The following is a 25997-nucleotide window of genomic DNA, read 5'->3' on the forward strand; positions in this document are numbered from 1 at the left end:
TGGAAAAGGCTCTGACGTGGAGCAGCGCCCTGCCCCGGCCCGCTACCCCTACCCCTACCCCTACCCCACCAGAGAGAAGGCAGAACACAGAATATGAGAGGCACTTTAATTGGAAAATGCTGTGAAACTGGGGTGGGGCGGGGGCAAAACAAGGGGGAGAGGAAGCCCCAGCTGAGGCAGAACAGGAGGGAACGAGCTTGGCCACAGCTCCCGGGCCCCAAAGGTACCAGCTGCTCCTCTTGCAGGAAGACGCTGGGCTCAACCTGTGAAACAGCGGAGTCAGGGAAGAGCCTCAAGCCAGGGCCAGCCCCCAGCCCTGCTCAACAGCCAGGACTGTGGGAAGGGGTACGGTGTGCGTAACACTCACTTCAAAGGGTCTGGAACTTGTCAGCCAGGTACTGCATGGCGGCTGCAACAGGGACAGGCATTAGCAGGCGCTCCAGACAGAGGGATATAGAAGCCCGTCCCCCTATCCCCGTGAGGAACCGCCTAGCCCTGCAACCTGAAACCCCCTCCAGACCCGATGCAAAGAGCTCTGGGCCTGACCACTCCCCACCACCCAAATTGAATGTGGAACCGGTTCCTAAAGGGAAACAAAGTGTGCCAGCAGCTCTCATGCTGTGGGCCGTGCCACAACCAGTCAGAACTCGTCACACAAACAAACAATCCAACAAGAACCTTAGAAGCCACACCAAGCAGCAGTTCAAGGGAAAAATCAACGAGGTGTCTCTAAAAGTCCTATCAGAAGGAGGTTCCCTAGGACTGGTCTGGTTGGCAAAGTGTGCATGCAGTCCAGACAGTACTTGGCTACTTGTACACAAGCCCAGCTGGACATGCACAGCCGGCTCCAGGGCCAGGCCTGCTAGGTTCTCCTCCCCACAGGGATGTTGGTCCCTGCGAGGCCGAATGCACCTGCAGCCCACCCCCACCCCAGGTGCCCACCCGGGTTCTGCACTAAGACACCGCTCTCCGTCCCTGGTTCCTCATACCAAGTTTCTCCTTAAGGTCGTCTATTTCTCTCTGTAGCACGAGACTCTAGGCCAGCAGACACAGGAGGAAGAAAAATGATTAGTATACTCTGGCCTCCTCTCTCCTCCACCTTCTCCTCTCCCCCATGCCCTCCATCCCAGAGCCGGGTGGCTAGACTGGCAAGGGCTCCTCATTGGAAAGGAGGTGGGCTCCCTCCGTGGGGTAGGTCATGGGGGCAGGGGAAGGAGGGCCCCACACATGTCAGTTGAACTTGGACCCAGATCCCACCCTCGAGTTTGGGCCTGCATTTCCAGGAGGCAGAGGAAGCATTACCAGAGGACAGCCCGGTGTTCCCAGGGTCTGCTGCTGTCTTTCTGGTCTTGGGGGATGGTCAAGTGGCTCCCGGTCACCTAAGAGGGAAAGAACACACAATCCAGCTTCCCAGGCTCCCAGTGAGGTGGAAAGGGCCAAGCGGGGTCTAACGTGAGGTGAGGCAGCACCACCCTCCGCTGGCAACAAGCCGCCCCTGCTCTGCCCAGCAGCCCGAACCTTCTCCCTGGGCCTGCCTCCCCTGTTCCCCAGGGGCAGCCATTTCGCCACTGTGGTCCCCAAAGACCGTGGCTCTGGATTCGACCCTCCCAGAGCTGCAGCCACAGCCAGCACGTGGAAGAGCAATGTGGGCGAACAGGACTTAACAGAAAAGGCTGTTCCCCTGCAAGTCTACACCCGGAGGAGCTGTTTGGGGCACTGCCACCGATCACCCCGGCCGCACAAACCCCACACAGAGGATGATGTGGCTCAAGGCCAGCCCTGCCAGCACCCCGTCTCCTGTGGGAGAAGCTGCCTGGGAGCAAGGCTGTGCCCCCAGCAGAGACAGAGCCAGAGGTTTCTGTCCTCAACCCCTCTCCCCTCCCCTCATATCAAACCCACGACACTCACCTGAGGGGACAGGCCCCCTGGGCATGACTTCTCCCTGGTTCAGGGCCAAGGGCTCTGAGTTGCCTGGATCTTGGGGGCCTCTGGTGTTGAGGTCGTCACTGCAGGCTTTTCCACGATGCATGCGTGGAAAAGATGTGCCTGGCCTGTAAGCTGGCAGCTGAAACAAGAATTTCTCACCGATTTGGACTAAGGATGTGTGTGTGTGTGTGTGTATGTGTGTGTGTGTGTGTGTGTGTGTGCGTGTGTGTGTGTGAGAGTGAGAGAGAGAGAGAGAGTGTGTGATTCAGGGCCGGGGTGAGGCAGGGAAATGGGAAGGGAATTGAAACGTTGATCTAATTAGCACTTTCTACCTCAGTCAGCCTCAGGCCAGCAGGCAGAGCTGATCTAGGGACAACACTGGGGCACTGAGAAAGCCCAGGCCCTCTGCAAGGAAGGTCTGGGGAACAGCTAGGAAGTAGGATTCAGGAAGCTGGTGAGTCTAAATACTATGGCTTTTTGGGGAAATTTTTAAGGGATCCCCCGACACAATTCAGCTACCAGCCCTCCCTTCCATCCCAGCCCCAGTCTCGCAGAGGAGGCTGGAAACAGGCCAAGGGTGGAGAACCGGGCCCAGCACACCCGAAATGCTACCTTAATGTTTGTACCTAGTAAAAGGAGCCCGATCTGGCATCCTAATGACCCAGTGACCGAGGGGTACCCAATGACGACCCCTGAGGGATGGACAGAGGCAGCATGGGTGAAGACGTGTGTCCTGGGGGCGGTTGGAGCGGGGGGGGGGGGGCGAAGAGTGGGGAGAGAGGAGGAGCATGGCCTACTCACTTGGCCCTTTGCGGCTGGGTCTCTATTTGGGTCCTTATCTTCTCCCGACACCGCCTCAGACTCCCTTGCCCGCCTGGCCACGGATTTCTTCCCATCACCGGTGTGCTTGGACTGTTCGGTTCCCGAAAGGACCAAGCCATACCTCTTGGATCTCCCAAGCAGCGGAATACCAGAGATTGGGGGCACGGTGGCCGGTTCCAGGGGAGTTGCCAAGATTCGCTCTCCCCCGGAAGGGAAGTTTCTCCCCAGGGCAAGTTTGGAGGCTCCCCCGAGGGATTTCTTCTCCTGGGCCCCCTTCTTCCTAGGAGTGACCCGCGGTAGGCCACCTGCAGCAGCAGCAGCTCCCGGGTAGCTGGGCCTGCTGCCCCCCTTCCCCCAGAGCACGCTCTGCATTTTCTTACGGGAAGAGATGCCCTGCTCTCCCACGCCCTGCGTTTCCACAACCGAAGTGAGTCCTCGCGGAGCCAAGGACAGGGAAGAGCCTGGCACGTGAAGGAAATTCTCTCTGACTTGGAAAGTCGAGTGTCTGGGAGTGTCCCCGGGAGCCTCGGGTCTGCTGGTCTCGGCCAGGCCTCCTCCTCTGGGGTAAGTGCTCACCGTCATCAGCTGTGTCTCACTGAGCTCATCTGAGGACTCGGGGTCAGACAGCAGCCAGGCCAGGTCTTCATCGGGGAGCCGCTGGCGATCCGCAGCCACGTTCAACCTACGCTTAGGGCCTCTCTTAGGGTTCCCCCAGGCCCGGCGCGCTTCGGGCCCACCGAGGTGGAGAGGGCCGGCCGGAGCCGGCGGCGCTTCCCCACAGCTCTGGGCGGGCGCTCCTCGACCGCTGGGACCCGCCTCGAGGCCGGCCCACACGGTGGACACTTCGAAGGCTTCGCAGCTCTCCGGGGACGGGTGTCTGTGGACGTCCAGCACGTCCCAGTCAGCCAGCTGCCGCAGGATGCCCGCCGCAGACTCCTCGGCCAGTTCCATGAGGTCCCTCGTGACGTCAGCCGGGGAGTCAGGTCGGCCTTCGCTGCCCCACAGCACCCGCCCTCCCGCTTCCAGCATCTCCCGCTCCGACTGGAAGCCCTCGGGGTCCGGGAAGCCGCCCCCGCCCTCGCCGCTCCGTGGCTCCCCGGGCTCGGGGCCTGCGTCGGGACCCCGCGGGACTGCGGGGCCGCCTGGGCCGACGCTGGCCCGCTCCACGCCCTCTGGGCCGAAAACCGTTACCCACACAGACAGCTTATCGGGGGAGCTCATGTCGCTACCCTGGCGGCGCTGGAACCGGGGCGACGGTCGATGGCTCGAGTCGCGGTCGCGGTCACGGCGGTCGAGGCGGGCGGCGCTCAGAGGGCAGCGGCAGCCACCTCAGGCGTCGCACGAGCTCGCCTCAAACGAAACGACGCGCGGCTTTCAGCGCGCCTCACACGCCCGCGCCGCGGCCTCCTCATTGGTCCGGGCCCCGCCAACCAGCGGGCGCCTTTTTCGCCCCCCCCCCTCGAGGCCTAACCAATGGGGTCCAGGGCCTCTGGTTTGCCCCCAAGCCTGTGGGCGGTCCGGGCAGTGGGCTGGCGAAGGGGATGGTGGGAGTGCCTCCCTCTGTCAAGCCTCTCGGCCCGCCTCCTCCTGTCCCGCCTCCCCTTTCCGGTTAGAGTCACAGCTCTGAGCCTCCGTTTTCCATCTACACAGGGGGTCGGGGAGTGAGGGCGCCGGGCTCCAGGGGTGGTGAGGATGAAACGTCAAGATTGAGGCGGCTGACGCCTAGCACGCGCCGAAAGCATTTGCGAGCCTCCCTTCCACCGCAAGCCTTACGACCCAACAGGAGAATGGGCACAAGAGTCCCGCAGTCAGTGATCAGGGGTCAGCCAGAGAGCAAAGGGATCGTGTTTTCCTTCTGTAAGGTCTCTGTCTCAACTGCTCCATCAAATGTGGCTCAGCATACGTTATTGGCAGGCGGGTTTGGCGCACAGACTGGGGTTGGCGGACAGACTGGGGTTGGCCTCGCTCCATCAGCCCTTCGCCCGATCTGAGGCAAATTCAAAGAAGAGGAAATCGCAGTGGCCAGTTACACCCCAAAAGATGCTCCCCACCACTGATCCTGGAGATGTGAACTAAAACCACGAATCGGGTTTCACACACTAGGTTGACAACCTTCAAAGAGCTTAACCATTCCGAGGGTGGGAGAGGTCAGGAGCAAAGCCCTGTGGCGGTGGTGCAAGAGATCCATTTGGGAGGTAATCTGGCAGAATCCATTGAAAGCAACTTAGCGCCAGCACGGACTCTGTGCCTGGCACTCTTCTAAGCGCTGGGCATAAATAGTAATGCATCCGCGTGACACACGTATAACTATAGTACCAACTATTACTGGCCTCTTACCGGTGAGGAAACAGGCACTGAGAGGTTCAGCCACTGGCCCAAGGTCATTCGGCTCGTGGGGATCAGCGGCAGCATTGAAACCAATCAATCTGCCTCCAGAGTCCTTGCTTTGAGCCCAAGATCTTAAAACTGGAAGGAAAAATAAAAGCTATTTCCTCTATGTTCCGGCAAGTCCGCTGCCTGGTACTTCTTCCGGAGACACGCTAGTACGTGTGGTGTACAAGAACACATGCACAAGGGTGTTGGTGATGGGAAAAACTGGGAACACTCCAAATTCCCGTCAGTAAGGAAATGGATGAATGCAACGTGGCTTAGCATCCAGTAGCATAAAGCGTGGCAGTCCAAAGGAATGCATCAGGCCATTCTCACAGCTTTCAAAAGCATCCGCCTGACTTCAAACTGCAAGTTGCAGAACGATCGCTTTGGATTGACATACGTAAATTAAAGCACTTGCGTGCGTGGGCACACACACACACCAGTCAATCCTATGTAATATATGAGAATTCATTTAAGTATATGTACACATATGTTTTAAAGTTTTGAAGGACGCACAACCAAGGCCTACCAGTTGTGATGGCGGTGTGTGTGGATAGCCAGGTGTCTCTCAATTTTTCTTGGAACTGTCAGTTCTCAGCTTCCCTGAGCTGAGCAGTACTGTTGTCTGGGGAGTGGTCCCTCTCTTGGTTTCTATATGGCCCATGGGTGTTAGAATTTCCCTTGTCTGCCACCCAACTCCTACTCTGACACCCCTCCATTCCTCCCATACCTTCCTTCTGCTCTTTCCCGTTCATACTCCTCTGTCTTCAGTCACCTCTCTCTCCTGCCTCCTGCTCTGGCTGACCTCCTGGAGAGTCCTGGGGTGTCTGAACCCCTCTTGCCTGTGGAACTCAAAGGCCCAGTTTTCTGGGTCTGCACCTGAGAAGCTGGTCATGCTGGAGAAGTTACAGAGCAGGGGAGATTGGGTGCACTGTAAATCTGCAATCCTCCTCCTTGAGCCTGCCCCCGATGGTGCCTGCCTGTTTGTGGACACCGCCCCCTTCCACTTCTCCCAGTGACTTTTTATGTCATGGTGTAGTATTTCAAATATGCTAAAATGGATAAGGAAGGATATAGCAAAATCTCCTGCATCCACCAGCATCCTATGCAACATTACCAGTGGATCCACTGGTCCTCCATCTTCCCTCTCACCATTTCCTTTCCCTTGTTCCCTCTCCCATAGAGAGACTCCCAGAACTTCTCCTCACCTTCTCCACTCTCTTCGTCCCTGTGGCTCTCCTACCTGCTCTTCCCCTGCATCCCATACGTCTCCAATGATGTCACTAATCTCTGCTTTACCCCCCTACGCTCACCAGGATCCAATACTGGTTTTGACTTACTCTCTTGGCCTGCAGTGGGAGTCAGTGTCAGAGTTTCCTCTTGGCCTTGCCAAGGTGATAGCTCTTACTCCACAGATTAATGACCCAATGTGCAGGTCATTGCTCCAACTGTCACGTGTATCACTTAGAATTATCAGCTTGGGGACTGGAGAAATGACCGCTATTTTGGTCCAGGGACCCATTCAGCTCACTCTGAACCAGTCTCTATCCCCAACTCCTTTTAATGTCAGGGTCTCATAAGCCCCATTCTAATGGGGCCCCATCATGACACTTTGGGCCTCCGGAATCAATGTCAGCTCAGATCCTGTGTCCAGTAGTACTAGAAGTGTCTGGATCTTTTTCTAGCCTCAGTGTACAGTCACCTGAGAAATGGCAGTCATTCTCTTTAGGGACGGACATAACCCACTGCCTTGTTTCTGGATCCTTCCTCCTCAGGACTCATCCACGTCTTCAGTGGGGCCAGTCACTGAATTGGCTCAGGACCAGGAACTGAGCAGGAGACTGTGGCTTTTCAGCAGGATGATGGCCCTCCTTCTCTTGCATTCTTGCCTTTTGCTGGGTGTAGTTTCCCCTAGGGAGCAATGCTGTCTGTGCCATCTTCTCAGCTTTCTGCTGGTCAAGCAGGCACTCTTGACTGCCCCTCTGACCTTGCTGGTCATTACTGGAAATGTGGTCTTCTGGCATCTCTTGGTTAAGAGCTGCCCTCTGTCCTCTATTATGTCAGAATTCCTTTGCTCCCATGGGAGGTAATGAGCCCAGGTCGGGACCACTTTCCTTCCATCATTGGCATTGGCCTGCAGAGGGGAGCAACCACCAAACTTCTAGTGATGCTGGGGCCCCTCTCACCAGAACACTCCTGATGGCTTTGGTGAGTGATGTGTCCTCTCAGGCCTACAGTGGGACATAACCATGAGGCCATGTGACTGGCCTCACCTTTTCTGTCTGTTCTAGCATGTCTGCATCACTCAACCTTTTTGTTCCTTCCTCTGCCATCTGCCAATCCAAGGCAGGCATTTCCACTTCTCTCCTTATGGGCCATCACTTTCTCAAAGTTTCAAAGGGCCAGTCTAGCAGTGAATTTCCTCCATCTCCTGGAGTCCTTGCCAGTGTGTTAAATCCCATGGCATGAGAAAGCGCCTCCCCTCAGTAAAACTTGCTTATCCAGTCTTATATTCCTGTCCCCTTTATCCAGCACCCTCAAAATCCAATCCCAGGGATATTGCCCTGCTCCTGCCAGTACAGGCTGGTTATTCCTTGGTGTATAATTTCTTTTTCCCCTTATCAGGCTCGGCATACCCAGTGAGTTTATGGAGAAGAGATGAGGGTTTCCCTGGGAGAGGCATCTGTCACTTTGTGGGGGAGCAGACTCTGTAGCATCTACCAGCACAGGGCATGTGTTAGCTCTTGCTAGGGAAGGAAGGGCCACCCTGCAAGCTTTGAGGCCTCAGGACGTTTGGATCTGATAAGCCAACGTTTGGAGACATCCATGCCAATATACCCAGCCTACATTTCAGAGTCTGAAGTTTTTCCAAAAAGGGCCCTGACCTTCCCATAACAGGCCTGTGTTTGTCAAGGATGTATACATCTCTGGAGTTCTGCACTTATTGTTATCACATCATCTGTGAGCTACTCAACTGTCTCTGCTCTTCTTCTGCAGGAGGCAAGGGCATTTTGTAAGCCACCAAGAAATCCCCATGAGTCTTACACTTTGCCCTTAACTGTTTGGTAATGTCCCTTAGTTTCTCATTATGTCTTTGCAGGGCGCCAGTATAAGAGCAATGAACAGCCGCCTCCGCCCTCTCTATAGACATAGTGTCCTCCCTACCATTCAAAGGCCTGAATCATCTCACAGGCCACAGTAAGACCCTCCACTGGGATATTTTTCAAGGTACATATGGATAAAACCTTAAGGAATCAGGAGGTAACCTTGTGCTAGAGATTATCCATGCCCCACATAACACTCAAAATGGTACGCTGTTTGTCATTTGGGTGGTGAGTGAGCTGGTCCATAAACCCCATCTTATAGCTTACTTCTCAGACCACTCCTGGTACCACTTTTGTTAGTTTGGGTCCTCCAAAAATACGGACACCAAGGCATGATAGAACATGAAAGAACATGATGGGAGAATGGCATGTGAAGGATAAAGGAGAAGGAGCAGGAATGAGTCTTCAGGGTGCGATGCAGGTCTGACATCTGTAAGAGAGACGTGAGGGAAAGGAGGGTCAGATAAGAAGAATCTCAGATGCAGTTTCGTTCTAACACTAAATTTTAGTTCAGTTTAGCTTAGTTTGTTCAGGCTCATGTGGAGTCCCCAACCTACAGCTGCCATTTAGAGGAGTCCCTGTCCTGAAGCAGTATGCCCCTGCCAAGCTCAGTCACTGGCTGGGAGCTACCCAGAGGATGTGGGATCTTGGCACAAACAATGGTGGAGCCAGAGAAGTGGCAGCTGGCACTTGCCAATCTACTATGTTCCCTGCAGCGGATCAGAGGGGCATGTTTCTATGGCCACCACAAGGAAGCAGAAGTCAAAGATGACTAACATTTCTGTTTGGAGTGACTTTGTGGTGGGGAGCATAGGGACACAGGAAGTAAAGAAAGATTGGGAGGGAAATGATGGGATTTTGGATACATTAAGGTTGTGTTTCTTATAGGACATGCAGGTGGAATTAGCCAGAATGCACTTAGAAATTTGGTTCTGGAGCATCAGTGAGGGGTCAGAGCTAGAGAGAGATACAGATTTAGGAGTCATTCATTCCCTCAGTAAACTTTTATAGCAGTGTTTTTTCAAACGTCACCATAACCATAGAAGTTCCTTGCATGTAAGCTCCAATTCCTTTCCCTTCACCCTCCTCAGAAGTAACCTCTATCCTTTGTCTTCATCATTCCCTTCCTTTTCTTTAGTTATTTTCTACATAGGTTAATATTCCTAACAATTTTGGTCTTGCTGCATCCTTTGGTCTTTATGTAAATGGAATCATTTGTATTGTTTCTGACTTCTCCCGTGTGCTACTGTGTAACTGAGATTCATCCCTGTTGTCGCATGTGGCAGGCAATTGTTCATTTTCATTGTTGTACACTGTTCCACCAAATGAATATACAGTAGACTCTCATTATCATGATAGTTATTTGCAGTCTATAAAGTTGCCATGAACACTGAATTAGGCAGTCTTGAAACATTGCTCCTAAGGGAAATATAATTTCAAGTTCCTACCATCCGCTGGTCACAACATTTTCATCAACTGATCGCTGCATAATCATGTTTCATGTGTGTTTCTGTTTAAAGGCACTCTATTTAATATAAATATTATTGATTTGTTAACATTTACCTCACAGCCAACAGCATTATAAATCATGCCTGAACAAGGTTTATGTAACACACATATTTTCTTGAGTGCACATCATAGTCATTTTGCACTCAAGAACACTAGACAATACTTTAGCACTAAGCTTGGAGGCCATCTTTAATTATGAAATCACCAACAAAAAAGCACAAAAATGCAAAATACCTGGCACTAAATAAATCATGAAAAGGACACTTGCTTGCAGTATGAGACTGAAACCAGAAGGCAGAGCATCATCTTGTTTGACCTCAGTTGGGAACATACTCCAGCAACTCAAATTTTTCACAGCTCTCTCGAATGAAGAGGGAAGCACTCTGGTACTGATTTGTGGTTAAAAATGAATTTTAGCAAATAGGGGAATTTGCAAGTATGGAATCTACAAATAACAAGAATCAACTGTATCTCAACCTATGTATCCATTCTACTGTCAATGGGTAATTTGGGTTGTTTCCATTTGGGCAGATATTATACATAGTGCTACTATAACCATTCTGGCTCATGTTTCCTGGTGCCCACATACAAGAGCCTTCCAGGGCAGAGCTTTCCAACATTTGGACCTGGGACTTTGAGACCTTCATCCCCAGAGACAGCCAGACAGCAGCCCCTGGACCGCTTGGTTCTGGCCCTGAACAACTTTGTCATCTTACTCCTGTATGCCACACAATCATCATTTTCTGTGTGAGCCATAGAATACAATGGCTGGGAAGCTGTGTTCCAGTGCTCACACTTAGGACTGAAATTGTCATCTCATAGGGAAAGAAGATTTCCAACATTACTAGATCAGGCCAGATTTTTTACAAAGCGGTCATGCTAATTTCTACTCCTATCAACAGTGTTTAACTGTTCCACATCCTCAGCAACATTTGATATTAACAAAGTACAAAATTGTTGTCAATCTGGTGATAGTGAAATGGTGTCTTATTGTAGTTTTAATTTGCAATTTCTTGATTAGTAATAATATTAGTAATAATATTGAGCAGCTTTTCATATGCTTGGCCTTGGGGATTTTCTTGTCTATGAGGTGTTCATTTAGTGTCTTTTCCCCATTTTCCCCTTGGGTTGTTTGCATATTTATTTGTGGAAGTTCTTTATGTATTCTATACTTTAATTCTTTGATGATTTCATGTTATGTAAATATCTTCTAGTTTTTAGCTTGCCTTCACTCTTTTTATCATGCCTTTTAATGAACAAAAGCACTTCTTTTTAATTTTTCACAGCACTTTATTATAAAAAGTTCCATACAAGAAGATCACGGGGCTTCCCTGGTGGCGCAGTGGTTAAGAATCCGCCTGCCAATGCAGGGGACACGGGTTCGATCCCTGGTGCCAGAAGATCTCATATGCCACGGAGCAACTAAGCCTGTGCAGCACAACTACTGAGCCTGTGCTCTAGAGCCTGCGTGCCACAACTGCTGAAGCCCGCGTGCCTAGAGCCCATGCTCCACAACAAGAGAGGCCACTGCAATGAGAAGCCCGCACACCACAACGAAGAGTAGCCCCTGCTAACTGCAACTAGAGAAAGCCCGCACGCAGCAACAAAGGCCCAGCGCAGCCAAAAAAAAGTAAATTAAAAAAATTTTTAAAGAAAGAAGAAGATCACAAGATGATCCAGGGAAGTTGAGGGGGTACTTGCTGATCATGGACCATCTTTGCTCTCACCTAATGACCTTGCTTCCCATTTCATTGAGAGTATACAGGCAATCAGAAGCAAACTTCCCTCATTCATAAATATTTTTCTCTATTTTGGATCATTCCTATCAGCATACAAGTATGTTGTCGTTTCTCCCAATTAAAGGAAACCTTTTGATTCCAATTTCCCTTCAAGCTACACCATTTTTCTCTGCTCACCTTCACAGAAAAACTCCTTAAGAGTTGGTGTATACTTGCTGTCTCAAATTCCTCTCTTCTCATTCACTCTTCCTCTCCTTTCCATTTAACAATTCTCTATTGAGGGCTTACCACATGCCAGGTACTGTTCTAATACATGGTGCTACATCACTGAGAAAAACAGATGAAGTTCCTTCCCTCAAGAGCTTACATTTCTGTCATAGGCCTATTGGCAATATTTTCTAAATCTTCAACTATGTCCATTCCTTTGTTGTTGGAAATCACCTTCCTGGACCCAGTTTCAATCTTTATTGGTTGCCTAGAGTGTTGCACCTAGAACATTCCTTTGCCAAACCCCTAAGTGGGATCTTCTGCTTCCTAGAACTAAGGTCTTCATTGTTCTTGGTTTACCACAATGTTTTTTTTTAAACCTCTTTATTGGAGTATAATTGCTTTACAATGGTGTGTTAGTTTCTGCTTTATAACAAAGTGAATCAGTTATGCATGCACATATGTTCCCATATCTCTTCCCTCTTGCATCTCCCTCCCTCCCACCCTCCCTATCCCACCCCTCTAGGTGGCCACAAAGCACCGAGCTGATCTCCCTGTGCTATGCGGCTGCTTCCCACTAGCTATCTATTTTACATTTGGTAGTGTATATATGTCCAGGCCACTCTCTCACCCTGTCACATCTCACCCCTCCCCCTCCCCATATCCTCAAGTCCATTCTCTACTAGGTCTGTGTCTTTATTCCCGTCTTGCCACTAGGTTCTTCATGACCTTTTTTTCCCCCTTAGATTCCATATATATGTGTTAGCATACTGTATTTGTTTTTCTCTTTCTGACTTACTTCACTCTGTATGACAGACTCTAACTCCATCCACATCACTACAAATACCTCCATTTCATTTCTTTTTATGGCTGAGTAATATTCCATTGTATATATGTGCCACATCTTCTTTATCCATTCATCCGATGATGGACACTTAGGTTGCTTCCATGTCCTGGCTATTGTAAATAGAGCTGCAGTGAACATTTTGGTACATGACTCTTTTTGAATTATGGTTTTCTCAGGGTATATGCCCAGTAGTGGGATTGCTGGGTCGTATGGTAGTTCTATTTGTAGTTTTTTAAGGAACCTCCATACTGTTCTCCATAGTGACTGTATCAATTTATATTCCCACGAAGAGTGAAAGAGGGTTCCTTTTTCTCCACACCCTCTCCAGCATTTATTGTTTCTAGATTTTTTGATGATGGCCATTCTGACTGGTGTGAGATGATATCTCATTGTAGTTTTTTTTTAAACATCTTTATTGAAGTATAATTGCCTTACAACGGTGTGTTAGCTTCTGCTTTATAACAAAGTGAATCAGTTATACACGTACTATATGTTCCCATATCTCTTCCCTCTTGCATCTCCCTCCCTCCCACCCTCCCCATCCCACCCCTCTAGGTGGTCACAAAGCACCGAGCTGATCTCCCTGTGCTATGTGGCTGCTTCCCACTAGCTATCTATTTTACATTTGGTAGTGTATATATGTCCAGGCCACTCTCTCACCCTGTCACATCTCACCCCTCCCCCTCCCCATATCCTCAAGTCCATTCTCTACTAGGTCTGTGTCTTTATTCCCGTCTTGCCACTAGGTTCTTCATGACCTTTTTTTTCCCCTTAGATTCCATATATATGTGTTAGCATACTGTATTTGTTTTTCTCTTTCTGACTTACTTCACTCTGTATGACAGACTCTAACTCCATCCACCTCACTACAAATACCTCCATTTCATTTCTTTTTATGGCTGAGTAATATTCCATTGTATATATGTGCCACATCTTCTTTATCCATTCATCCGATGATGGACACTTAGGTTGCTTCCATGTCCTGGCTATTGTAAATAGAGCTGCAGTGAACATTTTGGTACATGACTCTTTTTGAATTATGGTTTTCTCAGGGTATATGCCCAGTAGTGGGATTGCTGGGTCGTATGGTAGTTCTATTTGTAGTCTTTTAAGGAACCTCCATACTGTTCTCCATAGTGGCTGTATCAATTTACATTCCCACCAACAGTGCAAGAGTGTTCCCTTTCCTCCACACCCTCTCCAGCATTTATTGTTTCTAGATTTTTTGATGATGGCCATTCTGATCGGTGTGAGATGATATCTCATTGTAGTTTTGATTTGCATTTCTCTAATGATTAATGATGTTGAGCATTCTTTCATGTATCTGTTGGCAATCTGTATATCTTCTTTGGAGAAATGTCTATTTAGGTCTTCTGCCCATTTTTGGATTGGGTTGTTTGTTTTTTTGTTATTGAGCTGCATGAGCTGCTTGTAAACCTTGGAGATTAATCCTTTGTCAGTTGCTTCATTTGCAAATATTTTCTCCCATTCTGAGGGTTGCTATTTGTCTTGTTTATGGTTTCCTTTGCTGTGCAACAGCTTTTATGTTTCATTAGGTCCCATTTGTTTATTTTTGTTTTTATTTCCATTTCTCTAGGAGGAGGGTCAAAAAGGATCTTGCTGTGATTTATGTCATAGAGTGTTCTGACTATGTTTTCCTCTAAGAGTTTGATAGTGTCTGGCCTTACACTTAGGTCTTTAATCCATCTTGAGTTTATTTTTGTGTATGGTGTCAGGGAGTGTTGTAATTTCATACTTTTACATGTACCTGTCCACTTTTTCCAGCACCACTTATTGAAGAGGCTGTCTTTTCTCCACTGTATATGCTTGCTTCCTTTATCAAAGATAAGGTGACCATATGTGTGTGGGTTTATCTCTGGGCTTTCTATCCTGTTCCATTGATCTATATTTCTGTTTTTGTGCCAGTACCAAACTGTCTTGATTACTGTAGCTTCATAATATAGTCTGAAGTCAGAGAGCCTGATTCCTCCAGCTCCATTTTTCGTTCTCAAGATTGCTTTGGCTATTCGGGGTCTTTTGTGTTTCTATACAAATTGTGAAATTTTGTGTTCTAGTTCTGTGAAAAATGCCAGTGGTTGTTAGATAGGGATTGCGTTGAATCTGTAGATTGCTTTGGTTAGTAGAGTCATTTTCACAATGTTGATTCTTCCAGTCCAAGAACGTGGTATATCTCTCCATCTATTTGTATCATCTTTAATTTCTTTCATCAGTGTCCTATAATTTTCTGCATACAGGTCTTTTGTCTCCTTAGGTAGGTTTATTGCTAGATATTTTATTCTTTTTGTTGCAATGGTAAACGGGAGTGTTTTCTTAATTTCACTTTCAGATTTTTCATCATTAGTGTATAGGAATGCAAGAGATTTCTGTGCATTAATTTTGTATCCTGCTACTTTACCAAATTCATTGATTAGCTCTAGTAGTTTTCTGGTAGCATCTTTAGGATTCTCTATGTATAGTATCATGTCATCTGCAAACAGTGACAGCTTTATTTCTTCTTTTCTGATCTGGATCCTTTTATTTCTTTTTCTTCTCTGATTGCTGTGGCTAACACTTCCAAAACTATGTTGAATAATAGTGGTGAGAGTGGGCAACGTTGTCTTGTTCCTGATCTTAGTGGAAATGGTTTCAGTTTTTCACCATTGAGGACAAGGTTGGCTGTGGGTTTGTCATATATAGCCTTTATTATGTTGAGGAAAGTTCCCTCCATGCCTACTTTCTGCAGGGCTTTTATCATAAATGGGTGTTGAATTTTGTCAAAAGCTTTCTCTGCATCTATTGAGATTATCATATGGTTTTTCTCCCGCAATTTGTTAATATGATGTATCACATTGATTGATTGCACATATTGAATAATCCTTGCATTCCTGGGAAAAACACCACTTGATCATGAGTTATGATCCTTTTAATGTGCTGTTGGATTCTGTTTGCTAGTATTTTTTGAGGCTTTTTGCATGTATGTTCATCAGTGATATTGGCCTGTAGTTTTCTTTCTTTGTGACATCTTTGTCTGGTTTTGGTATCAGGGTGATGGTGGCCTCGTAGAATGAGTTGGGGAGTGTTCCTCCCTCTGCAATATTTTGGAAGAGTTTGAGAAGGATGGGTGTTAGCTCTTACCTAAAAGTTGATAGAATTCGCCTGTGAAGCCATCTGGTCCTGGGCTTTTGTTTGTTGGAAGATTTTTAATCACAGTTTCAATTTCAGTGCTTGTGATTGGTCTGTTCATATTTTCTATTTCTTCCTTTTTCAGTCTCGGCAGGTTGTGCATTTCTAAGAATCTGTCCATTTCTTCCAGGTTGTCCATTTTATTGGCATAGAGTTGCTTGTAGTAATCTCTCATGATCGTTTTTATTTCTGCAGTGTCAGTGGTTACTTCTCCTTTTTCATTTCTAAATCTATTGATTTGAGTCTTCTCCCTTTTTCTCTTGATGAGTCTGGCTAATGGTTTATTCAATTTTGTTTATCTTCTCAAAGAACCAGCTTTTAGTTTTATTGATCTTTGCTATCATTTCCTTCATTTGTTTTTCATTTATTTCTGATCTGATCTTTATGATTTCTTTCCTTCTGCCAGCTTTGGGGTATTTTTGTTCTTCTTTCTCTAATTGCTTTAGGTGCAAGGTTAGGTTGTTTATTCGAGATGTTTCCTGTTTCTTGAGGTACGCTTGTATTGCTATAAACTTCCCTCTTAGAACTGCTTTTGCTGCATCCCATAGGTTTTGGGTCATCGTGTCTCCATTGTCATTTGTTTCTAGGTATTTTTTGATTTCCCCTTTGATTTCTTCAGTGATCACTTCATTATTAAGTAGTGTATTGTGTAGCCTCCATGTGTTTGTATTTTTTACAGATCTTTTCCTGTAATTGATATCTAGTCTCATAATGTTGTGTTCGGAAAAGATACTTGATACAATTTCAATTCTCTTAAATTTACCAAGGCTTGATTTGTGACCCACGGTATGATCTATCCTGGAGAATGTTCCATGAGCACTTGAGAAAAATGTGTATTCTGCTGTTTTTGGGTGGAATGTCCTATAAATATCAATTAAGTCCATCTTGTTTAACGAATCATTTAAGGCTTGTGTTTCCTTATTTATTTTCATTTTGGATGATCTGTCCATTGGTGAAAGTGGGGTGTTAAAGTCCCCTAATATGATTGTGTTACTGTCAGTTTCCCCTTTTATGGCTGTTAGCATTTTCCTTACGTATTGAGGTGCTCCTATGTTGGGTGCATACATATTTACAATTGTTATACCTTCCTCTTGGATCGATCCCTTGATCATTATATAGTGTCCTTCTTTGTCTCTTGTAATAGTCTTTATTTTAAAGTCTATTTTGTCTGATATGAGAATTGCTACTCCAGCTTTCCTTTGATGTCCATTTGCATGGAATATCTTTTTCCATCCCCTCACTTTCAGTCTGTACGTGTCTCTAGGTCTGAAGTGGGTCTCTTGTAGACAGCATATATATGGGTCTTGTTTTTGTATCCATTCAGCCAGTCTGTGTCTTTTGGTGGGAGCATTTAATCCATTTACATTTAAGGTAATTATCAATATGTATGTTCCTATTCCCATTTTGTAAAATGTTTTGGGTTTGTTATTGTAGATGTTTTCCTTCTCTTGTGTTCCTTTAGCATTTGTTGTACAGCTGGTTTGGTGGTCCTGAACTCTCTCAGCTTTTGCTTGTCTGTAAAGGTTTTAATTTCTCCATCAAATCTGAATGAGATCCTTGCTGGGTAGAGTAATCTTGGTTGTAGGTTTTTCTCCTTCATGACTTTAAGTATATCCTGCCACTCCCTTCTGGCTTGCAGAGTTTCTGCTGAAAGATCAGCTGTTAACCTTATGGGGATTCCCTTGTGTGTTATTTGTTGTTTTTCCCTTGCTGCTTTTAATATGTTTTCTTTATATTTAATTTTTGATAGTTTGATTAATATGTGTCTTGGCGTGTTTCTCCTTGGATTTATCCTGTATGGGACTCTCTGTGCTTCCAGGACCTGATTAAGTATTTCCTTTCCCATATTAGGGAAGTTTTCAACTATAATCTCTTCAAATATTTTCTCAGTCCCTTTCTTTTTCTCTTCTTCTTCTGGGACCCCTATAATTCGAATGTTGGTGCGTTTAATGTTGTCCCAGAGGTCTCTGAGACTGTCCTCAGTTCTTTTCATTCTTTTTTCTTTATTCTGCCCTGCAGTAGTTATTTCCACTATTTTATCTTCCAGGTCACTTATCCGTTCTTCTGCCTCAGTTATTCTGCTATTGATCCCGTCTAGAGTATTTTTAATTTCATTTATTGTGTTTTTCATCATTGCTTGGTTCCTCTTTAGTTCTTCTACGTCCTTGTTAAATGTTTCTTGCTTTTTCTCTATTCTATTTACAAGATTTTGGATCATCCTTACTATCATTATTCTGAATTCTTTTTCAGGTAGACTCCCTATTTCCTCTTCATTTTTTAGGTCTGGTGTGTTTTCACCCTGCTCCTTCATCTGCTGTGTGTTTTTCTGTCTTCTCATTTTGCTTATCTTACTGTGTTTAGGGTCTCCTTTTCACAGGCTGCAGGTTCGTAGTTCCCGTTGTTTTTGGTATCTGTCCCCAGTGGCTAAGGTTGGTTCAGTGGGTTGTGTAGGCTTCCTGGTGGAGGGGACTAGTGCCTGTGTTCTGGTGGATGAGGCTGGATCTTGTCTTTCTGGTGGGCACGTCCATGTCTGGTGATGTGTTTTGGGGTGTCTGTGGCTTTATTATGATTTTAGGCAGCCTCTGTGTTAATGGATGGGGCTGTGTTCCTGTCTTGCTAGTTGTTTGGCATAGAGTGTCCAGCACTGTAGCTTGCTGGTCGTTGAGTGAAGCTGGGTCTTGATGTTGAGATGGAAAGCTCTGAGAGATTTTCACCGTTTCGTGTTACGTGGAGCTGGGAGGTCTCTTGAGGACCAGTGTCCTGAAGTTCGCCCTCCCACCTCAGAGGCACAGCCCTGTTGCCTGGCTGGAGCACCAAGAGCCGTTCATCCACACGGCTCAGAATAAAAGGGACAAAAAATAGAAAGAAAGAAAGAAAGAGTATAAAATAAGATAAAATAAGTGGCATGATATACTTAAAGTGATGAAAGGGAAGAACCTACAACCAAGATTACTCTACCCAGCAAGGATCTCATTTAGATTTGATGGAGAAATCAAAAGCTTTACAGACAAGCAAAAGCTAAGAGAATTCAGCACCACCAAACCAGCTCTACAACAAATGCTAAAGGAACTTCTCTAAGTGGGAAACACAAGAGAAGAAAAGGACCTACAAAAACAAACCCAAAACAATTAAGAAAATGGTCATAGGAACATACATATCGATAATTATCATAAACGTGAATAGATTAAATGCCCCAACCAAAAGACATAGACTGGCTGAGTGGATACAAAAACAAGACCCATATATATGCTGTCTACAAGAGACCCACTTTAGACCTAGGGACACATAAAGACTGAAAGTGAGGGGATGGAAAAAGATATTCCATGCAAATGGAAATGAAAAGAAAGCTGGAGTAGCTATACTCATATCAGATAAAGTAGACTTTAAAATAAAGAATGTTAGAAGAGACAAGGAAGGACACTACATAATGATCCAGGGATCAATCCAAGAGGAAGATATAAAAATTATAAATATATATGCACCCAACATAGGAGCACCTCAATAAATAAGGCAACTGCTAACATCTATAAAAGAGGAAATTGACAGTAACACAGTAATAGTGGGGGACTTTAACACCTCACTTACACCAATGGACAGATCATCCAAAATGAAAATAAATAAGGAAACAGAAGCTTTAAATGACACAATAGACCAGATAGATTTAATTGATATATATAGGACATTCCATCCAAAAACACCAGATTACAAGTTCTTCTCAAGTGTGCACGGAACATTCTCCAGGATAGATCACATCTTGGGTCACAAATCAAGCCTCAGTAAATTTAGGAAAATTGAAATCATATCAAGCATCTTTTCTGACCACAACGCTATGAGAATAGAAATGAATTACAGGGAAAAAAACGTAAAAAAGACAAACACATGGAGGCTAAACAATACGTTACTAAATAACCAAGAGATCACTGAAGAAATCAAAGAGGAAATCAAAAAATACCTAGAGACAAATGGCAATGAAAACACGACGACCCAAAACCTATGGGATGCAGCAAAAGCAGTTCTAAGAGGGAAGTTTATAGCTATACAAGCCTACCTAAAGAAACAAGAAAAATCTCAAGTAAACAATCTAACCTTACAGCTAAAGAAACTAGAGAAAGAAGAACAAACAAAACCCAAAGTTAGCAGAAGCAAAGAAATCATAAAGATCAGAGTAGAAATAAATGAAATAGAAACAAAGAAAACAATAGCAAAGATCAATAAACCTAAAAGTTGGTTCTTTGAGAAGATAAACAAAATTGATAAGCCATTAGCCAGACTCATCAAGAAAAAGAGGGAGAGGACTCAAATCAATAAAATCAGAAATGAAAAAGGAGAAGTTACAACAGACACCACAGAAATACAAAGCATCCTAAGAGACTACTACAAGCAACTTTATGCCAATAAAATGGACAACCTGGAAGAAATGGACAAATTCTTAGAAAGGTATAACCTTCCAAGACTGAACCAGGAAGAAACAGAAAATATGGACAGACCAATCACAAGTAATGAAATTGAAACTGTGATTAAAAATCTTCCAACAAACAAAAGCCCAGGACCAGATGGCTTCACAGGTGAATTCTATCAAACATTTAGAGAAGAGCTAACACCCATCCTTCTCAAACTCTTCCAAAATATTGCAGAGGGAGGAACACTCCCAAACTCATTCTATGAGGCCACCATCACCCTGATACCAAAACCAGACAAACACAATAAAAAAAAGAAAATTACAGACCAATATCACTGATGAATATAGATGCAAAAATCCTCAACAAAATACTAGCAAAGAGAATCCAACAACACATTAAAAGGATCATACACCACGATCAAGTGGGATTTATCCCAGGGATGCAAGGATTCTTCAATATACGCAAATCAATCAATGTGATACACCATATTAACAAATTGATGAATAAAAACCATATGATCATCTCAATAGATGCAGAAAAAGCTTTTGACAAAATTCAACACCCATTTCTGATAAAAACTCTCCAGAAAGTGGGCATAGAGGGAACCTACCTCAACATAATAAAGGCCATATATGACAAACCCACAGCAAACATCATTCTCAATGGTGAAAAACTGAAAGCATTTCCTCTAAGATCAGGAACGAGACAAGAATGTCCACTCTCACCACTATTATTCAACATAGTTCTGGAAGTCCTAGCCACGGCAATCAGAGAAGAAAAAGAAATAAAAGGAATACAAATTGGAAAAGAAGAAGTAAAACTGTCACTGTTTGCGGATGACATGATACTATACATAGAGAATCCTAAAACTGCCACCAGAAAACTGCTAGAGCTAATTAATGAAAATGGTAAAGTTGCAGGATACAAAATTAATGCACAGAAATCTCTGGCATTCCGATACACTAATGATGAAAAATCTGAAAGAGAAATTATGGAAACACTCCCATTTATCATTGCAACAAAAAGAATAAAATACCTAGGAATAAACCTACCTAGGGAGACAAAAGACACTGATGAAAGAAATTAAAGATGATACCAACAGATGGAGAGATATACCATGTTCTAGGATTGGAAGAATCAACATTGTGAAAATGACCCTACTACCCAAAGCAATCTACAGGTTCAATGCAATCCCTATCAAACTACCACTGGCATTTTTCACAGAACTAGAACAATAAATTTCACAATTTGTATGGAAACACAAAAGACCCCGAATAGCTAAAGCAACCTTGAGAAAGAAAAATGGAGCTGGAGGAATCAGGCTCCTGCACTTCAGACTATACTACAAAGCTACAGTAATCAAGACAGTATGGTACTGGCACAAAAACAGAAATATAGATCAATGGATCAGGATAGAAAGCCCAGAGATAAACCCATGCGTATATGGTCACCTTATCTTTGATAAAGGAGGCAAGAATATACAATGGAGAAAAGACAGCCTCTTCAATAAGTGGTGCTGGGAAAACTGGACAGCTACCTGAATTTTCATTCATAAAAGAATGAAATTAGAACACTCCCTAACACCATACACAAAAATAAACTCCAAATGGACTAAAAACCTAAATGTAAGGCCAGACACTATCAAACTCTTAGAGGAAAACATAGGCAGAACACTCTATGACATAAATCACAGCAAGATCCTTTTTGACCCAGCTCCTAGAGAAATGGAAATAAAAACAAAAATAAACAAATGGGACCTAATGAAACTTAACAGTTTTGCACAGCAAAGGAAACCATAAACCAGACGAAAAGAAAACCCTCAGAATGGGAAAAAATATTTGCAAATGAAGCAACTGACAAAGGATTAATCTCCAAAATTTACAAGCAGCTCATGCAGCTCAATATGAAAAAAACAAACAAACCAATCCAAAAATGGGCCCAAGACCTAAATAGACATTTCTCCAAAGAAGATATATAGATTGCCAACAAACACATGAAAGAATGCTCAACATCATTAATCATTAGAGAAATGCAAATCAAAACTACAATGAGATATCATCTCACACTGTTCAGAATGGCCATCATCAAAAAATCTACAAACAATAAATGCTGGAGAGGGTGTGGAGAAAAGGGAACCCTCTTTCACTGTTGGTGGTAATATAAATTGATACAGCCACTATGGAGAACAGTATGGAGGTTCCTTAAAAAACTAAAAATAGAACTACCATATGACCCAGCAATCCCACTACTGGGCATATATGCTGAGAAAACCATAATTCAAAAAGAGTCATGTACCACAGTGTTCATTGCAGCTCTATTTACAATAGCCAGGACACGGAAGCAACCTAAGTGTCCATCAACAGATGAATGGTAAAGAAGATGTGGCACATATATACAATGGAATATTACTCAGCCATAAAAATATATGAAATTGAATTATTTGTAGTGAGGTGGATGGACCTAGAGTCTGTCATACAGAGTGAAGTAAGTCAGAAAGGGAAAAACAAATACTGCATGCTATCACATATATATGAAATCTAAAAAAAAAAAATCGTCATGAAGAACCTAGGGGCAACACAGGAATAAAGACAGAGACCTACGAGAGCATGGACTTGAGGATATGGGGAGGGGGAAGGGTATGCTGGGAAAAAGTGAGAGAGTGGCATGGACATATATACACTATCAAACGTAAAATAGATAGCTAGTGGGAAGCAGCCGCATAGCACAGGGAGATTAGCTCGGTGCTTTGTGACCACCTGGAGGGGTGGGATTGGGAGAGTGGGAGGGAGGGAGGTGCAAGAGGGAAGAGATATGGGGACATATGTATATGTATAACTGATTCACTTTGTTATAAAGCAGAAACTAACACACCATTGTAAAGCAATTATACTCCAATAAAGATGTTAAAAAAAGAAGAAGAAGGCTTACATTAAGGACCATCATCAAGAAAAACATTACCTTCCATTCACTCATAGAATTAACAGGATGATAGATTCCAAAATAAATTTTATCATGTAATCTAATGCAGTTCTTTACAACTGGCTTTGGGGGAGAAGGCATTGTCGATAATTCTGTGCAGATGTTGTTGGGTCTTACATAAGGAAGTGAAACAGGACTCTAGGTGCTGAAGAGATTGTGGGGAAGTTATTATTGCTTGATGCTACAATACGCTTAGGTGAAATAAATTGGGTAATAAGTTTATTTCATAATGGCAGCTTGGTCCTAAATTATTTTGTGTCTACAAAACACTAAAACTCCTACCTTAAAAGTAAAAAAAAAAAAAAAAATTCAGCCAATCTTCCTAAAAATAAATAAGATCCTTACTTGAAAAAAAAGAAAAATGCTCAAAGAGCTAAAGAAAACCAGGAGAACAATGTATGAACAAATAAATAATATCAATAAAGAGTCAAAAATTATAAAAAGGAGTTAAAGCACAATTTTGGAACTGAAAATGCAATAACTGAAAAAAACTCACTAGAGGGCTTCAACAGTAGTTTTGAGTAGGCAGAATAAACAATCACTGAACTTGAAGATTGGTTAAATAAAATTATCCAATCTAAATTGCAGAGAGAAAAAAAAGACACACACACAAAAAGAACAGAGCCTGAGACCTGTGGAACACCATAAAACACACCAACATACACATACTGGGAAATCCATAAGGAAAGGAGAAAGAAAAGGGGCAGAAAGAACATTTGAAGAAAGAATTGTTGGGGGAGCAATCAAAATGGCAGAGCAGGAGGACATAGAACTCACACCCCCACACACAAACATATCAAAAATACATCCACATGTGGAACAATTCTCACTTAAAACTAACTGGAAACTCGCAGAAAGACTCCTGTACAACCAAGAATGTTATAAAGATCCCCACATATCAGGTAGGCAGGGAAGAAAAGCAATCAAGTCAGGGCCTGCGTCCCCGGGAGGGGACTAAGAGGAAAACGGGGAATACATGGATGGAGACCCACCCTGGGGAGTGAGCAATGAGAGCCACAGATTGGGTACCCCAGTCCTGAGGTTGTACACAGGGGAAACAAGCTCCCTTAGCTGGTTGGAGGACTGCTAGGACTAACAGTAGAGCTGTGGGAAGCCTGGACTCCACTCATAAGGAGCATGTGTGCGGGCTTGCACCCAAGGCAGGGTGGAGAGGGCAGAGAGAGACTGTTCTAGTCCTCTAGAGCAGCCCCTCTAGGAGGGGCTACTGGGTTTCCTGCGACTGCCTCGGCACATGCCCCAGCCTGAGCTGAGTGAACACTCCAGCCCTGTGTACTGGATCTAGGGCTGCCATGACTGGGGAGAAAACTCAACCATGGGATGGAGAGGCGACCTGGTCCCAGGTAGGAGCCTGCAGTGGCAGTGGCCATTGTTGACACTTATTCAAGCAGCACATCAAAAGCAGCCCAGAACTCTGACGGCAGCCGTTCCACTACAGCTCATGCACTGATACATGCTGAGAGTCCATGAGGTCCTCACCTGCACTGTAGTGTGGCTGCACAACAAGGTGGAGGAGGCAGAGTTTGGGAGCAGTGATTGGCTGTGAGGGACAAAGGGGACTTGCGCCCCAGGCTGTGTATGAGCAGAGCAAGGGAAACAATTGTGGGTGCCTGTATAGGCAGTGCATAGGAGACAGATCAGACCTCTGTCTGCAGCCAACATGAGCTGAGAGCACGTAAGAGCCCCCCTTGCTTCAGCACTACCCACTCTGGGGCAAGGATCCTGGTGCTGGGAGAGGGAAAAACACATACTTAAAGGGAACAGAGCCAGCTCAGGTCTGACCCTCAGGGCTTCTGCTCCAGGAACTTGGGATCAGATTATACCCCCAATAAGGCAGTGATGGCCACTGAGAAGAGGAGAAGTTCTGCCTCACACCCAGCTCCAGCTCTAGCCCCTCTATCTCCAGCCCCATCTCCCTACCAATGTGATAGTTGTCAGCACACCCTGAGGAAAGATGTCACTTTTGTCCACATCAAATGCAGCTCTCTTACCAAAGGCATTGAGCACATGTGGTCCGTATAGGGATGCTCCCACATAAGAACACCCCTTCAAGACCACAATAGGCAACTGCTCCACCTAAATTCATAGAGGCAGAGAAAGTTAAACAAAATGAAAAGGCAGAGGAACTGCTTTCAATTGAAAGAGCAAGAGAAAAACTCTCAAAAAATAATGAAACAGAAATAAACAATTTACCAGATAAAGAATTCAAAAAATTGGTAATAAAAATGTTAACTGAATTAGGGAAAAGAATAGATGAACACAGTGAAAAATTTGTAACAAAGAATTAGAAAATATAAAAAAGATACAATGAATTCAATAACTGAAATAAAAAACATACAGAAGGACTGAATAGCAGACTAAGTGATACAGAGGAATGCATAAGTGATCTGGAAGACAGAATAATGGAAATCACCGATCAGAACAACAAAAAGAAAAACAAAATTTTAAAAATGAAAGCAGTTTAAGAGATCTCTGGGATAACATTAAGCATGCCAACATTAGCATTATAGAGGTCCCAGAAGGAGAAGAGAGAGAGAAGGAAATCAAAAATGTATTTGAAGAAATTATGGCTGAAAGATTCCCAAACCTGAAGAAGGAAGCAGATATCCAGGTACAGGACTAACAGAGGGTCCCAAACAAAATTAACCCAAACACCCACACCAAGACAATTGTTCTTCTAGTACCATTTCAAATAGGAGTGGCAAGAGTGGACATCCTTGGGAATTCCCTGGTCGTCCAGCGGTAGGACTTGGCACTTTCACTGCCGAGGTCCAAGTTCAATCCCTGATTGGGGAACTAAGATCCCACAAGCTGCATGGCGCAGCCAAAAGAAAAAGAGTGAACATCTTTGTCTAGTTCCCGAACTTTGGGAGAAAGCATTTAGTTTGTT

General features: G+C 44.8%; 1 protein-coding gene across 1 annotated transcript; it reads right to left on the minus strand.

The window, feature by feature from the left end:
* Nucleotides 1-368: 368 nt before the first annotated feature.
* Nucleotides 369-6261, minus strand: LOC130706264 (uncharacterized protein CXorf49 homolog). The gene is made up of 6 exons (XM_057537652.1): nucleotides 6239-6261; nucleotides 2728-4054; nucleotides 1909-2065; nucleotides 1303-1379; nucleotides 990-1035; nucleotides 369-409 (listed from the first exon to the last, which is right to left on the minus strand). The coding sequence occupies exons 1-6, from the start codon at nucleotides 6259-6261 to the stop codon at nucleotides 369-371; spliced, it is 1671 nt and encodes a 556-aa protein (XP_057393635.1).
* Nucleotides 6262-25997: the final 19736 nt, after the last annotated feature.

Source organism: Balaenoptera acutorostrata, chromosome X (assembly GCF_949987535.1).
Source record: "Balaenoptera acutorostrata chromosome X, mBalAcu1.1, whole genome shotgun sequence".
Taxonomy (NCBI): Eukaryota; Metazoa; Chordata; class Mammalia; order Artiodactyla; family Balaenopteridae; genus Balaenoptera; species Balaenoptera acutorostrata.

What these genes read in the sequence shown, in the direction of transcription:
- LOC130706264 (XM_057537652.1), bottom strand. Translation starts at nt 6,261, where the DNA reads ATGGAGGACCAGTGGATCCACTG. An exon ending in CAGGGGGCCTGTCCCCTCAG is followed by an intron (nt 1,380 to 1,908) that starts GTGAGTGTCGTG and finishes TTTCCCTCTTAG; the next exon opens with GTGACCGGGAGCCACTTGAC. An exon ending in GAACACCGGGCTGTCCTCTG is followed by an intron (nt 1,036 to 1,302) that starts GTAATGCTTCCT and finishes CTGCTGGCCTAG; the next exon opens with AGTCTCGTGCTACAGAGAGA.